This window comes from Drosophila nasuta, chromosome 4 (assembly GCF_023558535.2).
Source record: "Drosophila nasuta strain 15112-1781.00 chromosome 4, ASM2355853v1, whole genome shotgun sequence".
NCBI classification, from domain to species: domain Eukaryota; kingdom Metazoa; phylum Arthropoda; class Insecta; order Diptera; family Drosophilidae; genus Drosophila; species Drosophila nasuta.
Genome location: NC_083458.1, coordinates 1,711,347 through 1,730,579, shown reverse-complemented (window position 1 = coordinate 1,730,579; position 19,233 = coordinate 1,711,347). Strand labels below are relative to the sequence as shown.

Genomic DNA, 19,233 nt, shown 5'->3' with positions numbered 1-19,233 from the left:
CCACATAATAATGTAATGCATATTTACGCATCTAACAAATCTGGGCATTATATATTTCTTTATTTTTATTTTAGACAAATTTGTGTGACTTGAAAATTCGTCTATTATTAGAAAATGCAATATGGTATATGTACAAAGTTGAATCGCATATATAATTTAGCCGTAGATGAATGTTGCAATACGAATGTCAAAATCATTCGGAATTAAATAGTTTTCGAGCAATGCCATCTATTTTAGATCGATAAATATGTTTAAACAATTAACCGATAAATGTAAACGTGTAATGTTAATTCCATTTATGTGTATTCACTCATTTCACTTATATAAATGTAATCTAGTATTGGGGTAGTCCTAAATATATTGTAAAGTTGCACGAAATTATTCAAATTATTTTTAGCTTCTAACACTTCAAATAAATTTATAATTACTTATTTGATAAACTAAAATATTACAAATTTTACCTTTTTCAAAATTAGAAATGGGCTTATTTTTAATTTATTTAAAACTTATAATTTTGTAAAACTTTACCAAAATTTAACAATAAATAAAAGAAAAGAAATGTTCAAATATGAATTTAACCTCGCTATAATTGCTAACGACATAAAAACAGAGGGTTTTAACAAGATAACAAAAGGTTTTTTGGATTGTCTTACCCGCGTATCCATAACTTCGCCGGGGCGTAGTTTCTTCTGAATTTGTTTATAAATATATTTATATTTATATATATATGTATATATATAATATATATATATGTACGTATATATACGTGCACATGGGTGTGGTGAATATTTATTGCATTGTGTTTATACCAAGTGGAAAATGGGTTTGTTGTTGTAGGTAGGAAGTGCGTTGGATTGCTCGATCGGTTGTAAAGTTGCGATTCACAGGCATGTCGAATACAATACAGTTTTTGTTTTGTTGAATCGGATATGTTATATGTATTGGTGTTGTAGTGATTTTTGTTGTTGTTTAGTTTGTGAACATGGTACATAGAAGGGACATAGGAAATATACATGAAATTAGGTACAATTTTGATAACAAGGTGCAATACAATTAAGTACAAGACATTCAATTATTAAACAATGTATAAATATTATATATATCAAAATATTGTTCGAAATCTCTTCCTTTGGTTATATAAAATTTATATTGTGATATGTATGTATGTATGTGTTCCCAGGTCTACTAACTTAATATATTCAAACTGTTTTTCGGTTGATTGATATTTATTTCTAATTTTTATCTGTATAGAAAAGCAACCGCAGCGTAAAAAAATATATAAACAAACAGTATATCTTAAGGATTATTAGAATTTAGTAAGGGTTCTCACTAAATAAATTATAATTATACTACTCGGACTATTAATTCTTATTAATTATCAATTTTGGATTAGCAATAATGTTTGCTATCAATTAAGGTAGTTGTCGGTTGTTTAAAGACGCAATTGTATGACATAAGTAAGAAATAATAGCCAAAAAAACAGACGAAAGCAAGAGTTTATTTATACATATATCTAAGAAAGCAATGATATTTTATAAAAATTTGATATAGTGATCAATCAGTTCAGTTCTAATGTTTTGATCTGAATTAATGTGCAATTTATTTACTTTTTACTTTTAAACATGATTTATATATGAAATTTATTACATAGGACTAGTTCATGTTTAATTTTCAAGACGGCCACAACAATATAATTGACATTTAAATCTTTTTTAAATCCCTTCTTTCCTTGATTCTCTTTTCTACTTATAAAAGAGTGGGAAAGAAATAGAGTGATAGACAGAATTACAGAAGACCGATTCCTTTTTTTACCTTTTACATTTACTTATACCTGAACTCTGAACATGCCAGTGATGAATGTCTATTTTGATAGAAAAAGTCTAAGCATTTACTTTACTAATAACTTTCTTATGCGAACCCAAAGTAAGTAGTTGCAAACATGTACTCAGACTTGCACGCCACTGTATAATATGCATAAAATATAATTATGCGCCTTCAATTTAACTCACGGTCAATTTAAATGTTTGACAATCTTGCCACGACAAAAAAATTAAAAGAGGTGGCGGTGGCATACTACTTCAAGAGAATGAATTATTCAATATGTAAAAAGACGTTAAAAATTTACCTCGTCATTAATGATTAAGGATGGTCGACGGCCCATGTCGGCGGGAGGAATTAGGGATCCTCGTCTACTCGGTGGCTCTGGAGCAAGTGATGGACGCTTCTCCCGAATTACCTCAATTTTTGGTGGCTCACCGGGCGCAGGAGGCTGCATTCTGGGAACTTTCGTTTTGTCTTCCTGAATAAAAAAAAATGAAGTCATAAAATCAAACATTTTGAATTTAAATGAATATTATGATTAGAATATATTAACTTTTTTCTGTAGATTTTTTTTTACTTCCCACCATTTTTTAAAATATTTAATAATTTCGGATACACTTGAATTTATATTAAAATTGAATGTTTCTTAAAGGAAATCCAATCAAGCAATTTTCTAAATGACTACTGATACATACCGCAGTAACTGACAATTGAAAGGTCGCCATATTGCTATAAGCTTACAAATTGATCTATGAATATATGTATGTACATATGTATGAACGCTTATATACAATATTTCTTTAATTAATTCAGATTGCACAGCAGTTCCATTGCAAATAGTTTTTTGTAATGGATGTTCCGATTATTATTTTTTATTTAATTTTCTTCACGATATACTAGTTTATATATATGTATATATATCTATTATAAACATATAATTCAAACCGTTGGTCAAGAACGACAAGAGCAGACAGATCTCAAACATTTAAATTGCTATATTATATATGTCGAGCAAATTTTGCGCATTAAAATACATATACTTATATATAACATTTTATATATATGAATGTATATTTGTTAAATATATAAAACACAAAAATTAAAAATATATTGGAAATGCTTATGTGTCGGTAGAATTTAATACTCATACGTAGTGTGTGTTTACATACACATACCTCTTTTATCTGGATGCCTTTCGTATAATGTCTATGGGTATTTTAATTTTAACTACCACGAAACATAATTTTTTTGTTGAATTCTTTTTTAGTGGAACGAATGATAAAATAAAATATTTAAATATATTGAGTATATGAAATATTATTAATATATGTTTGAATATATGAACAAATATTATTATGTATGATAAATGTATACCTACACCTCTGTCTTCATATTACGCAATCTATGCACATTTTTAGTAAATATATTAAAATTTCTAAATATATTATGAATATCTGAATGTATGTGTATATGAAATATTAATATGTGTATAATTATATACTTATATACATATAATATAATTATTTAACAACTTGTACATAAGTCGATTCAAAGTATAACAGAGACATTGAAGTTTTATATATAGTATAGATGAGATATTTAATGAAAAAAAGAAAATCAAGTGAAATTATTTCAGTCGCTAAGTGTATTTTAAGCCCTTACCTTCAAGCTGTCAGCAGGCACTTGAACGTCAGGTTGCTTGTCCGGAGTGTTAATGACTGTAATGGGCTTCTCAGGTTTCGGTTTAACTTTTTCAATTTCCACACGTTCATAATTATCTAACTCAGGTCGTTCATTATTATCCACAATGGTTGGTATAGGTTCAGGTTTTTTTAAATCAGATATTTTCGCTTTGGTTGCATTCGTGGGAGTTAATTGTTCCGTCACATGTGCCTTTTTTTGGTGTGGGTGAATATGGGACTTTTATTATTGATGAATAATTTTCGTGTTTAAATATTATGAATCATATACAAAAGTTAACATACATATGAACATTATTCAAAACAGATTTTTTTTCATTCAAATAATTTGAATCGTATTATTTTTTTGATCGAAATTTTATTTGGATTATTACAACAATAATACATTTAATAATATGTTCAATAATGGGCGACACATTCCCATATTTCTATTTTCAAAGGTAAATTGAAAAGTATGAACATATAAGCTACTTTTGTATATGCATAAATGCAAAGATTGTTTTTTTTTACAGAATTCTAGAAAAGGTACGTATAAAATTAGGCTAAGCACATAAAGTTCCAAAGAATAAAGAGCTAAAAAGCGAGTAAGAAAATTTAATATAGAATAAAGCAGACAAAGATATTGAAGAAGTAGGAAAAAGATGTTGAAAAAGTAGAAGAAGTAGAGTAAACATTCGGAGGCTATAACCTCCTCCATTGATTACAAAAATGGGAAATTATTCGCAAGAAAAATAGAAAAGATTTTATAGTATACATCTGCATATGTAGAAATTTGAATTAGATAGGATAATATTGTAAATCTCAAGTACCATTTTACCTTAAGTAACTCTTTAGCTTGCTGTGGCTGAACTATTTCTTTAGCGTCCTTTACTACAGGTTTTAAAACTATTCCAAGGAAAGATTCGTTCTGAATGGGTTCCTTAGTCATTAAGCTTCGGATAGAGGAACGACGTCGTTGTTTTACAATATCCATCACAGATGGGGTATTTTCCTAAGAGGTTGGTTTTAATGCCGCATTATACAAGTTACTTAAAACAAAATCTTTTCAAACTTCAATGAGTCTCCCAATAGGTTTAATTACATTAAAATGAGATCAGTAAGGCAGCATATTATACATTTTTTAAGATATACAGGGGTGCACCGGTTTTTACTTTTCATTTTCGTTATGGGACCAAAACCGACATTTTTGTTTTTAGGTGCTCCGGATTTCACCACTTTTTGGTCATCGTTTTACTATCATTTCTTACTGCTGAAACAGCTGACTTGTGTTTTGTTCAGAAGAAAACAACGCGAAAAAATGCATTTTGTATTTTAAATTTCCTGGATGAATTCAGCTCACATAAGAATGATTTCATCCTCTATAGAAGAATTATGTTTTGCCTTTTCTCTTTTCCGCAAAGAGTTTTGTAACTTACTTTAAAAAAACAGTTGAACGGAAATTAGCTATTTCCCACAGAAAGGGAATGCCACCCTTTTAACCGATTTCATTCATCTGATTTCAACTACTTTTTTAAGCCACTTTTTGCATTTAAGTAATACAATAATAATAATTCATTATACGGATGTATAATAATAATTCATGTGACGGATTTATTGGTCGCTCACCAAAACGAAAATTGGTGTTGTCGACGGCAACATTTTATTTCCAAATTTGGGGTGGGGTCAGAAATAAGTTGTGAAAAAAATAATTTCATTCTTTTTCGATCTTCTGGCGATCTTAAATTAATGTCAATATATCAATGATTCAACTATTTTTTGAAAATGGGTAGCGGGTATTCTACAATCGAGCACACTCGACTATAGTCTTACTTATTATAGGATTGTTACGGGGGAATTACTACTTACCTTTTTTCCTTTTTCGGCGCGTTCTATTGGATTATCCGTCTTTTATTGTGTAAGATATATGAATAAGGAGAGACCAAGACCATGTTAGAAATAAATTTTTGTTTTTGAATTTAGTATGAATCAGACATCAGACACAGATTTTGAACATATAATGTTTTTTTACCGTAATCTTACCTTTGGTTCGACTATTACGGGTTTAAGTGTTGCGCCGTCTCTAATATCCTCCTCAACCGGAAGTTTACCTTTGCCAATTTTAATACCTTTTGGTTGTTCCAATTCTTCTTCTATAATTTTATTTTTCTGCAATGCAACACAAAGACAAGCATAAACAAACACGTAAACTTTATCAATAAAACACTAATAACAATTACAATAGTGAATAACGAGGCGCTACAGTTGGTTGGAGGTTTTTTTTTCGGAAAATGCATGTGATAGATAGAATAAGGCCTATCCGAAGTGTCTCTAGCTAAGTCCGCTGACGTCAACGGACGAGACGGACTTGACTTAACTTTTTTCATCTCAACTATTGACGATTTTTTATTTTTTATATACATTTTCTGATGGTCAAAGTTTTAATACACTTCTACCCTATGGTTAAAAATTTATGTTGAGCATAGTTAATTCCAATTTAAAAAGATTCCAGCTGATGTCTGAGCACTTGAGTCTAGAGGCTATTGCCACCACTGAGTATTAACATTATCAAGAGTGTTTTCTTACAAAGCTGTAGAAATTACATTAGGCCTGTAAAATTTTAATTATGTTTGCAGTTTATGTGCTTACCTTAGCAAGCCCATTATTATTCTGCGCCGTTTCTGCTTGCTTAATGGGTAGTTCTAAAACTGGTTTCTCCATTTTATTGGGTATTTCAAGATCACGTGCAAAATCAGTGGGTTTGAATTCCGATTTTTCGTATTTTTCAAGGGTTGGACGTTCGTAATCTGGAATTTCTGGGAGCTCTTCGTACTTTGGTTTTGCTTTAGGTTTGGCTTTGGCCTTTGGTTTAGTTTCAGGCTTCACTTCCTCTTTTGGCTGTGCAATCGATGTTTTTCGTAACTTTGGTAGTTCCTCGACTGGTTTTTGCTCCTCTACTGTCTATTTTATATATATGAAGACAAACACGACATTGAAATGGGTTGTTAATCATACGTTTACATAAGTATATTAGTTTTGTGTCAAATTTCAAAATTGATTAGTAACTTAAGTTTTCTTATTTAGGAATTTATGTATATATTTATTCCAGCAATAAGACAGCTTACCTCAACAGTTAATAAATCTATCTAAACATATATTAGGTATACATATTCAGATACATGAATAGATTTTTATAGATAGATAGATTTCTTAACTTTAAAGAAAAGGGTTTTTATTAAGTTCTATATAGCTAAACACATGTTATTATAAAATAAATATATTTAGAAATATATGTAAATTAAAGTATTACAAATAAATTATGAGGTGGTACAAACGTTGTTTGTACAATATATACATATATAGTATGTTATGTATATGTATATATACATACTTAAAAAAAAAAGATATCACATAAATTGCAGTTTAGCAGAAAGAAAGAAAATAGAAAATAGAAAGAAGTAGAATGATGAAAGTTTAGTTTAGAAAATCGAAGAGCGGCTTATAGAAGCGATGTTCCATTTTTTCAAATACCGTTCATCGCTCACCTTTGAAATTGGACGTTTCCCCGCTGGTTTCAACTTCGGAATTTCTTCTTTTATGGCTTGAGGATTACTGTTGGCTTCAATTTTGTTGTTGTGAACAACAACTTCCTATATCGGAATATACATCTCGTCTTATAATAATATATTCGATTTTTTATAACTATACATAAATAACTTGTTTCGTCAAATCACTATCAGAAATATACTAATATTAAATAACATATATTACGAGAATAAAATTTTATTAATGTATATTGTAAATAAATTTTTTTTTTTTGGTAATTTATAATTTTGAGTAATGATACAAACTTGCAAACTACATTTTTATTGAACTATAACTCGTAAACCACATAAATTATATACGTACCTCCAATGCTTTCTTCTCCACAATAGAAGTACGCCTAGACTCAGATGCGAAACTCTCCTCCTTGGAAAACATAAAACATAAAAACAAACTCTTCATAAAATGCGAGAAATACCTACATATGTATATGTATTTGAAAACTGTAAAATGTGCTCTAAACTATAGACATTATACATTATCACACACCACTCACTAAACTTAAAAGCTCTTTTCCCTTTTAACAAGAAAGGTACAATTAAGTGTGTTTGAATGATACCCATTTAAAAAAAATGTTTCTTTTATCGGTATACTACAACAAGATATGCGATGGAGTTAAAATATATATTCCACGCTTGTAGAAAAAAAATTCACTTAAGCTTCATATATTTATTGTAAACAGGCTATAAAATACAAATTTCTATTATTTAAAAAAGTTGGAGTTATAAGTAAACTCGTGTTTGCTACCCAAAAACCTGCTTGTCATGTGCACTCTATGGAAACGTATTACAAATTTCGGCACATAGTACATGCCGATCATATTAAATCAATACGCTCTTACCACAAGTGAAGATCTTCTTGATGAAACTGAGGAATCGTCTTCGTGTGCCTTTGCTATTGACTTTCGACGTACCTCAGATTTGGATTCTTCTTTAACAGATACAACACTGGCCTGACCATACAAATATGTAAACAAAACGAAGATATTAAAATGAATAATGCGGTTTGTTAAAATTTAATTTTCCATTGAAGATAATTTCTAACTTTATGAAACATATGTTTGTGTGCCATGTGTATTATAATATGTACATACCATGACGTAGTTTATTTGCTTTAAATATTGACCTTAAATAAATTACATGAAAATGTTCATTTCGGCGAAGTATTGCAATATTTTTCGCGCAGAGAGTTTTGCTTTTGCTTTTGTATTAAAAATATACACAACTGCAAAGTAATTCCACTTACATAACATATGTAACTAAACTTAATACAAATATTGAATAATAATTATGATTGTCACATAGTTCAGGCAGTCAATACAAATAGACATTTACTGGAATTTGTGAGTTAGGAAATTCAACAAAATAATTTTTCCACATATTTAAGGTCACTTGTCTGCATTTTATATTATTTTATACATAATATAGATAATGTAAGCTAAATATGTATCCGAACGTTTTATTCAATTTTTTTTAATATTTCTTATTATAATTTAAATTATCATTAATAACTTACTTTGCGTTCAATTTTCTTCAGGGCCACTTGTTCAGAAGATTCTTGCTATAATGCATGAAAATATATATTAATTAATTTCGCGTATAATCAATTATCTTCGTTAGTTTTAATATACAATGTTAATAATATGTTAATATTTTATATTTAAGTAATATTATAAATTGTTTCCATGCAATTTAGGAAAATAAAATTTGTGTAAGTTTTTGTTGTCGATTATATTAAATTTCGGCGAATAATAATATCTTCATTTTGGTTGTCACGTTTTAAAAAATCCTTACCTCAGGAGATTGACCTGCAAAATTATCATTTTGTTTCACAGTCAAATCGGAATCTTTTTTATTTTGTTTCTTTTTTTGATTCTTCATTCAAAACTGGCTTATTTTTAACCGAATCTAGGTCATCGACATTAATATCGAGTGATTTCTTAACTTCGCTGCTAGATTTGTCTTTTGGAACTGCTTTTTCTTCTTTTTTATTCTTCTCCACAATTTTTTGTTGTTTTGCGGGATGCATATTCTCTTCCAGCGAAGGATCGTTGTTTGGCTCTTTTACGTCTTTTTTTATCATCTAAAGATATAATTTTATTTCTATCTGATGCTGATTCATCTGAAGATTTTAATATTTTCGAGTCGGGCTTTTGAGCATTTTCCTTTTCCTCTTCAGCTTTGTTTTCGTCTTCTCTTGATTTACTTGGTGTTTTCTGTTCTGTATTTTTGATTTCATGTTTTAAAGGATCTTCAATTTCATTACTTTCGCTCTTAATATCATGTGCCGCATTGTCATCTTTCTTTTTCTGTTTCGATTTATCTTTGATTTCTTGGTCTTGATTTTCTTTAATGACTTCTTCATTCTATTTTTGTTTTTGTGTTTTGTGTGTTTGTGAGTTTTTTTTTGTTATTGACAAGTTCATAGAAAGAAAAATGGTTAGTTTAAGAACATGGAATTTATGTAAGTTGTTCATTTACATACATATGTACTATATGTGTATGAATTGCTCTCAATAAAAAATATATATTAAAAATGAAAGCTATAATGCGCTCAATACAATAAATCCTCTGCCGTTCCCATTACAAAACAACTCAATAATCCAATTTATTAGCCCTCTACCTAAAAATGACCGAGCTAAGTCTGTCTTATTTGATAGAAAGTTTTACTTACAAGACTTATTACTTCTCAAACAAAGCTGTATCTTCGGTTATGTAACATTTTAGATAAAATGTGTGCGTTAAGGCCTTAACACTTATTTGTAATTTCGTCTAAATAGTTTTTCAATGTTATTTACCTATTATTTATTTTCGTAAATATGAAACTACCATATAGAAATACTAATTAATGGGCTCCAAAATAGCCCATGACTGTACTGTATTTTTAACTTCAAACAAATAGAAAAATTAGGATTACATTGTTTTTGTTTTTGTTTATTAGTAACAAATAATATTTACTTAGTTTTATAGAAATAGAGATCGAAAATAGAATAGGAAATAATTCGAGAGCAAAATTTCAGATTGAAAGAGGAGAGAAAATGTTATCAGACTTTAGAACTGTGTTTCATTAAATCTGATAGAAGTTTTTAAACAATGACAAGAGAAAATAATAAATAATCAAATTTCTAAGAAAGTGCTTATTGCAAACCTCTTCACATAAAACATATTTAACTGGGGCTAATTTCACACCAAAGATGGTTTTCTGTTCGTTATTCGGTAGAACAATATCCGGTGGATGAAGCAGAAGCTTATGATGTTTGGTTTTTGGCATCTGGTACAAAGTGACTCCCGACTGTGGGCGAAATAGTTAGTTCTACTGTTAAAAATTAAAAACTTAAAAACCTTTCCGGAAGGGAAGTGCGTGCAAGGAGAATAAATTGTCTCATTTAAGTGAAAGCTGACTGACAGCTATATTTAATTTGAATTAGGAACTTGGAAAAATATAGTACTGCTAAATGGAAATTTAATGACCAAAATTATAAACTTTATAATGTATTGAACTAACCGTTGTGGAAATATCAGAAGTTTTCTTTTGTAGATTAGATGAAATTTGCAAATGAAATTCCTCTTGTTTTTCCAAACTTGAAAACAGTTTTTGCGATTTTTCTACCACTATTTTCTCATCAGTCTGTTGAATTATTTGATGCTCTGTTGAAATCTGAATACCCTGTTCTTCAATCTGAACCTTTTGTTCTTGAACAGATTCTTTTCGATTTTTTTAATTTTTTTCTTCGCCACCGATATTTTTGTCATCAAATGTTTTATTTACCTTTGTTTTCTTTTCGGTTTCTCCTTCCTTTTCCTGTTCAACCTTTTCATCTTTCTTTTTGCTCTTCTTTTCAACAGTAATTTTGCAAGAGGACTCATCCTTGCCAGCCTCATTGACGACAACGACCTTATAATTTGACGTATTCTCTGTTTTCGCTGAACTAAAAGTCAATCTGGCAATCGTGCCATCAAATGTTGTTGTAATATCCTTTGTTTCACGAATAAGAGTGCTTCCTTTATACCACTCTACTTTGCATTTGCGATCAGATTGCTTTAGACTTATCAAAAGTTCAAATGTATTTGTTTCAGTTATTTTTTGATCAACAAGTTTACGGGTAATTTGCGGTTTGGTTGGTTTACGCTCTTCCTCTGGAATGTCAACTAGATTGACCACTTGGGATACAGCCTCGCCCTTTTCATTGCTTGCCACCAATTTGTATGCTCCTTTATCACTATCTTCGACTTCATTTATTTCAAGCTTCACTGCAAATTCACCTTCTTTCGTTTTTTCAATTAGATACACATGTCGGCTGCTTTCTTGAACCGTATTGCTTTCCTTGTACCATGTACATTTTGGTTCAAATTTGGAAGCAACTGTGCATTCAATGACAACAGTTCGTTTTTTTATTATTTTAATGATTTTAGGTTTGTCCTTTATGACAGGAACAACTGCAAGAAAATCAAAATTAAAGGCAAGGTTAGGAATTTCTATAGGTAAATATACAAATTTATTTATTTGGACGTTGACGTACTAATGGCAATACCATCAAGTGGCCCAGCGATACCAAGCACGGGCTTGTTGACGAGCGAACAAAACAAAATAAATTTGTGAGCAGCGTGCATTAATCCAAAACCGCGAATAAATATTAAAAGACGCTGGACAGCTAATAAATACACTAGTAATACTATATTAATATGGAAGCAAAATATGTTAGGATACTCGATAAATATGCTAATAATGAGGTTTTAAGCAGAGAAGATTTACTGGAGCAAACTACGTTATTGAGATTATTATAATTCACACACAGACTACGGAAGGGATTATGGCAAGCAAAGTTAGTAGTTCTACGTGAAATGAGAAGAGGAAGACAATTTCTAGTGATCCTGACCGGAACCGCAAAACTAATTTTACTTAACAGCTCCAAAGATTCTATTTCCCCATTAATTAGTCTCTGTATGAAAATAGCACCTTGCATAGTTCTACGGTCAGAGAGAGAGAGAAGAAAGGTTTAGTAATAAAAGTCTACTACGATAAGGTGGTAATCTAATATTATTGTTCCAATTTAAACTATGAAGAACTAATATCAAAAATAGTTTCTGCACCGACTCAATCCTATCTTGATAAACCCTATACTGGGGATTCCAGCTGGGTAAAACCGCTACAGAAGGTTATAAGCTTACATTTTTTGCAATTGAGAGGTAACATATTTACTCTGCACTAAGATTCTAAACCATCAAAATCACATTGCAACAGACTATCATTAAATGTCAGACAAAGCTTAACGTCATCAGCGTACATAAGAACACGGGAATGCTCTATAACAGAACGAAGATCATTTATGAACAAAGTGAACAATAGAGGACCCAAATGACTACCCTGGAAAACACCAGAAGTATCTTGGACACATTTAGATACAAAGCCATTATAATAAACATTCTGTATTCTGTTGGATAGGTATGAGGAGATCCACTCAATTAGGCTATGAGGAAACCCTAAAAGATTAAGTCTGTATAATAAGAGGTGATGACTTACTGAGTCAAAAGCCTTACTAAAATCGGTGTAAATGACATCCGTTTGCATTTTATTCTCGAATCCTTTAATTACAATAGAGGCGAACTCCAATACGTTAGTAGAAGTGGACCTAGATTTCAGAAACCCATGTTGGTAAGGTGAAATTATAGATTTACACAGATGTTGCAGTTGAGAAGTTACGATCTTTTCGGAATCGCATTTAGATATACCGCGATAATTTTGAACTTTAGTTTTGTTCCCTTTTTTTAAGGATAGGTATAATATATGATTTTTCCAGATTTTTGGAAAACAGCATGAGTTAACGGATAATTCAAACAATTTAAGAAGCGGTTTATAGATACTACCGGCGCAATACTTTAGCACACAACTAGGCATTCCATCCGGGCCTGTCGAAAAAAACAGGTTTTATAGCCAATAGTTCCGTTAAAGTAGAGCTTTTAGTAATTAAGGAACCAAAAATACAATTAGATTCATTTACCTGATAAGGATAAGAGAAGGAATTTTGAAAACTTGGAACAGAATATGTCGTTTGGAAAAAGTCCGCAAATAAATCGGCAATACCTTTAGATACTGTCATATTCTCCAAAGACATGAAAGCTGGCGATGACGCGGATCTACGCTTCGAGTTAACGAAGTCGTAAAATCGTTTAGGATCACGCTGATATCTTATTCTGCACCTACTCAAATAATTATTATAACACTCATTGCTATCCGTGCGAAAAGCTGCTTGAGCATCGGAATAGCGGAGAAAATCAAGAAAAGAGACAGTTTCCTTGAAATTTTTGTAAAGACTCGACCTACGACTTTTTAAGCTCGATAATTTCTTAATAAACCATAAGGGTTTATCAGACAAATGTCGAATTCTTCATGACGCAATATATGGGAGCTCCAACATAATTTCCAAAGTGGGATGGTAAGGGTCTTCAGGCGAAGATATAAGAGATGTTTTCGATAGAGAACAGGAATCTGGGTCTAAAACAAAAATAAGGTCTAGAGAGCTGTTTAAAAAATTTGAAATACCATTAATCTGAGACAATGATACTCCGTAAAGACTATCGATAAAAACATGGGATGTAGAGGGGCACAGTCCATTAAAATTCTTGGCGGATGCCATTAGACACCAGCAATATTAAAATCACCAAGGGCTTTAAAGTAATCACAATCAGAAAGCATGTTAGAAATGTTATTAATTAAAGAAAAATAAGCTAAATACAGAGCATAATCTCAAATATTGAGAAGAAATCTGCAGGAGAATTTAAATTATTTTATCATTATTTAGCGGATGCGGCAGTCGGGTCTTATTTGCTTTGGTTAACAATTTTGTTTTTTACTTTTTGGTATAATTTAAATGCAATCAATAGTATATCGATATACCAAATGAAGGCTTAGGTGCAGTTTTTAGACTTTTTTCAAGCACACTCGATTGTAGCTTCCTTACTTGATTTCTATTTCAATACTTACTTTCAATATTCAGAGTGAGATTCGCATTCAGTTCTCCCAATGAATTTTTAATGTTGCACTTATACAGTCCCGAGTCCTCCAACTGCGGGTCAAGTAATTCCAATTTAATGTAGTACTGATCACCTCGCTGTTCCATGGACATTTTCAGTTTATTGGATTCCTGAATAACATCTCCATTGCGGAACCAAATAACATCTGGCTTTGGATCAGCCTTGACTTTGCACTCCATAATGACAAGTTTACCATTATTTTCAGATATAATGCGGGGCTTTTCAATAAATGTTGGGCCTTCACCTTCGGGCTCAGGCTCTGCTTCAATATTTAAATTCAAATTCGCATTTGATTCACCGAAATCATTTTTTACATTGCACCGGTAGGTACCACCGTCAGTTGCTCCGGGATCCTAAAGTTTTTAAAATCAGTACCATAAAATTTAATAAAAATTAAATATAACATGCATACCTTAATTTCCAAAGTCAATTCATAAATATCTTCGGAGATTATCGTGCTGTTGATTTTAATTTTTTTACTTTTTGTGACAAGCTCTTGTCCTCTGTACCACGTTACTGTTGGTTCAGGCTTTGCTTTGCATTTACACTTCATTGTTATTAAAGTGCCTGTCTCATTTGGTATTATCCTAGGCTTCTCGATGAAGGACGGCGCAAAACCATTTGCATCATTCGCACCTACAATAACATAATAAAACAATATTATCTTTACGTTCAAATCGATCAATTTATTTTTGTTCAAAAATATATTCTAAAAAAATTAAAATAAATAAGTATTATTGCGTTATTGCAATAAATGTACCAAAAAATCATGGACGATAATTACTCATTTATCAAGCATGTAAAAAAAAAGTTGTTGATTTTTTAATTAAAAAGTAAAAGGATAAAAAAAATAGAGTAAAAAAAGAATTGTAAAGCTTGTTGCGAGTTTTTTGTTAAACTTGTGAGTTGGCCGTTATACTAAGCAAATTATGACATTTTAAACGTGGACACACTTATATTTATTTATAAACATTAGAACTCTAATGGCATAAATCGAAAGGTATGACATTTAATCTGTGCAACATAAAATTAAACATCTGGGTTGCTTATGATACCTTTATGTGCAGCAATATAAAACAATTGTTGTACAAATTAAGGCAAAATTACTTTGCCTATTAAATACTTATAAGCAAAATTTGGCTTCAATTGAAATTTATATAATGCATTAATTTAAATAATTCTTATCGATAAGTTGTAGTAGGTTGTAGATATAGTGTAGAATATTTTGCGGGTTCTGTTTAAAACTATTGTTTTAAATTCAGACTATAAAAATGGATAAATATATACCTTGGAAATTAAGCGCAATATTTGCATTACTTTCTCCATACATATTAATAGCGTTGCAGCGATAGTTGCCACCATCATCTTTAGTGGGGTTTTGTATTTCGAGCGTTAAAATATAGCTGTCTTTGGTAATGGCCTTTCGTGTCATTTTAGTTCGTAGAGTGTCTGTGATCTGCTTATCTGAGCAATACCAGGTTATATCCGGAACTGGATGTGCCTCCAAAATGCATTCCATTAACAATATATCCTCCTCTTGTCGAATTGTTGGTTTTTTTGGGAATCGTGGAGACTTACCGTCCGGAATTCTATATAAACAGCGTTATTAATATATTGTACAGATGTACATTTTTTGATTTGGAAGTAGATGCCTTACTTTTTCGAGCCGCTTTCAAAGCTTAAATTAATCGTTGCAATGCCGGTACCATGTTTATTTTTCGCTTGGGCTCGATATTCGCCTTGGTCGCTTGAGACTACACTGCTAATCTCTAAGCGTGCCATATGGTAGAGTTTTTGATCCAGAGTTAATGACATTTTGTAGCGTTTGCCCTCACTCAAGACTGTCTCGCCATGTGACCTTTTTATAATGTAGGATTGTAGTGTACATAAAGGAAACGGTTATTACTCAAATTTCTGATTTTTTTCTAATCATCTCAATGGTGTCAACATTTTGGTCTTCTCCATAAACAATATTATGTCAACAGATTAAAAATGAAAATTTTTAATGGGACTCAAGAAAATTTATTTGGGTGCTCAGGAAAAGCTGAACAGTTGCGTACCATGTAACCGTTGGTGTTGGATCTCCAACGCATCTACATTCAAAAGTAACATTTCCACCATCCTCGCTTTGACAAATAACGGGACGTTCAGTAAATGTGGGCTTAATTCCATCTGTGCTCTCCGGCATGGGAGCCTCGTCGCCTATGAAGTTGAAGTTTCCATGTTATACGAGTTATTGAAATTACAAGAACTTAGTATGTGAGCTAAAAGCTAAAACAGTTTACATACAATATAGAACAGTTTATTTATAGAATCGCTTACATTTATACATTAATACAATATTCGTGTAGGTAAAGATTTGTTTAGAATTTCAACCTTAGGGTTTTCAAAATCTAGAAAAACGAATATTGATGAAGATGGGCTCGAATCTATGAATGTATGTAACTATGTTATCGTTGAAAAATTGTTACAATTATATTACAAACTTGCCAGCTAACAAAAAAATTATTTTGGATATACAAAATCAGATGCCCCGACTCATTTGCTTTAGTCGAAACTATCACCATTTTTTATAAAATGAACTAAATATAATTTTCTAAAGTATATTTTTGATGAGTAGTCTTAAAATCTTAACTTTGAAATTCGCAAAAATTAAATGACTTAAATGACATTATCTTCACTCTAAATTAGTGATTTGAATATTATTTTCGATTGTATTTAATTGTGTTGCGCACGAATCAATTGTATGGAGTAAAAATCAAGCGCAGCATCTAAAATAAAATGATTTGATTTTTTTTTGTTGGATGCATTTTAAAAATTATATTTATTTTAGTAGTAGTATTAAAGCATGCGTTAGATATATTAATAAAAATAGCTCTATTCTTAGCGCCAAACAATATATAATTTTTACATTTGGAATTACTAGTGCATAAATGTGCGTTTTAGCAGAAAATACCAAAACTTACTGTCAAAGTTTAGGCTGATAGTTGCATTACTCTCGCCAAGCTCATTTTTTGCATTTACTTTATATTTGCCAGCATCCTCAACTGTGACATTTTGAATTTCAAGAGCTGCAAAATACGAATGTACATCCTTATCGACGATAAGCTGAAATTACAGAAGTATTAACATTAAACTTTTTATACTCAGTTTACAAGATAAAGTTCTACAAACACTTCATAAGTAAATATATACTTATGAATGGTATTGGACTTACTTTATGTCTTGTAGATTCCTTAACAGGCGTGCCATTATGAAACCATGTGATTGTTGGTAGAGGATCGGCATTTACTCGGCATTCAAATAAAAGACGCTTTCCATCCTCTTCTTGTCGTATGGTGGGTTTTTTCGCGAATGTCGGGGCGATGCCGTCGATTTGTCTAATATAATTATAATATATGTTAATTGGGATGTCGAAGCTTAATACTTAAAAAAAAAAAACAAAATGAACATGCTATGAAATTTGGAAAACACTAACATCATACGAGGACAGTAAGATAAAAATAAAATGATTTTATAGTAAAATAGTAAAAATAATAAGTTGCATGTGAGAGTCTTTTATTTTTATTTGAATAAAGCGCTGCTTCCAGATAAGCAAAATCATGTTCTGCACAACTCCATATAAAAACCTACAGCTAAGAAAGCTACAGTCGCTACCCATTTTGAATGAAAGCAAAACAGCGCGGCATTATTCTTAAAATATACCATAATATACTGATATCTAGGTGTTCAACAGACTGACGGACAGACGGCCATGGCTCGTCTCGGCCTGTGGCGCTGATCAAGAATATATAAACTTTAAACGGTTGGAGATGCCTCCTTCTGCCTGTTACATACATTTCCTGCCGCACATAGTTACCCTATGGGTAGAGGGTATAAAAAAAAAACGGCCGTGAAAAATCCTTGCGGCATCAAGGATGCTGTTCGCAGCGCAAAAAAATGTTAACGTACTGAGACTGGAATGTATGTGAATGTCAAATCAGCAGTTTCACATACGAAAAAATAGACAACTTATTATTCTGCACTTAAATCGACAAAGTGGAGAAAACATCAATTTAAATAATTTATAATACAAAATTAAAAAGAAAGAAAATTTAAGAAATATTGGAGCCAAATTGCAATATGTGCTTGGTAAATTGTCGCCAGAAATAGGCAATGAATGTGATTTCATCTATTTTTTTTTAATATAACGTTTATTAAATAGGCAGTGATGGCATTTTTTTTTAGAAATATTCATTAGCAACCTGAGGGTATAGTACATATTTCAAGAAATACTTTCCACATCGAAAATAATTTTTTGAATTGTTGTAACAACGGAACCTGATTGGAATGGAACACTTATGTATATATAGTATTACATACATATATAATTAGACAATAAATTTATTGTCTGAACAGCACAACATATAAATATCTGCGAAACATTTCTCAACTCACCTTATGTCTTCAAGAAGACAAAACTTTCCCACTTATAAAAAAAGTATTTGAATAGCATTAATAAATTAAAAATTATGGTAGATTAGTTTATATTTTAAGCAATGACGGAGGCAAGCACGATTTTATTATTCTTAAATTAATATTAATATTAAAAAAAATATTGTTATAAAGGAATTATTAAAAACAAAAAATGTTTTAAAACAAATTGAATTGAAGTTGCTTACTTTTCTTTTGGTTCGTCAGCAGCTGTACAATAATGTGGGAGGAGCATAAATACATAAAAATATGAATGAAATATAAAATGTTTGGAGTCTAATTTAGAATAACAGAGTATACGGCAACTTTCATTATATATCAAAATGTGAAATCAAACACCTAAATTGAACTGAATAAAATGTTCACAAAAAAAAAACTTTTCAAAAAATTTAAACTAGCTTCGTGGCTAACACCATAAAGCATTTTTAAATATGTGTTAGGCCTCAAGATAATAAATTAATTATTTCCATTTTCTTTGCAATTCTATGCAATTCCAAATTTATGCTTTAAAATTTGAAGATCAAAATTCTTGCATTATGGTCTGGATTGTAAAGAATTCAAAATTGAATTTATCGTTTCATAGGGTTGATTTATATTTAACATTAAAAATGATTAATTTTCGATCTGTT

At 30.7% G+C, this 19,233-nt stretch overlaps 1 protein-coding gene across 1 annotated transcript in view; it reads right to left on the bottom strand.

Moving 5' to 3' along the window:
* LOC132794932 (twitchin) overlaps nucleotides 1–19,233 on the bottom strand; it is a 63,314-nt gene that overhangs the window by 39,770 nt on the left and 4,311 nt on the right. Inside the window, 20 exon segments of the mRNA XM_060805251.1 lie at nucleotides 654–689; nucleotides 2,126–2,299; nucleotides 3,484–3,714; nucleotides 4,339–4,512; nucleotides 5,367–5,405; nucleotides 5,541–5,666; nucleotides 6,147–6,458; nucleotides 7,043–7,147; nucleotides 7,407–7,466; nucleotides 7,942–8,052; nucleotides 8,616–8,660; nucleotides 10,869–11,536; nucleotides 14,082–14,484; nucleotides 14,544–14,767; nucleotides 15,419–15,720; nucleotides 15,789–15,989; nucleotides 16,192–16,333; nucleotides 17,098–17,239; nucleotides 17,349–17,511; nucleotides 18,569–18,599. Coding sequence (XP_060661234.1) covers nucleotides 654–689; nucleotides 2,126–2,299; nucleotides 3,484–3,714; nucleotides 4,339–4,512; nucleotides 5,367–5,405; nucleotides 5,541–5,666; nucleotides 6,147–6,458; nucleotides 7,043–7,147; nucleotides 7,407–7,466; nucleotides 7,942–8,052; nucleotides 8,616–8,660; nucleotides 10,869–11,536; nucleotides 14,082–14,484; nucleotides 14,544–14,767; nucleotides 15,419–15,720; nucleotides 15,789–15,989; nucleotides 16,192–16,333; nucleotides 17,098–17,239; nucleotides 17,349–17,511; nucleotides 18,569–18,599 — 3,689 coding nt within the window.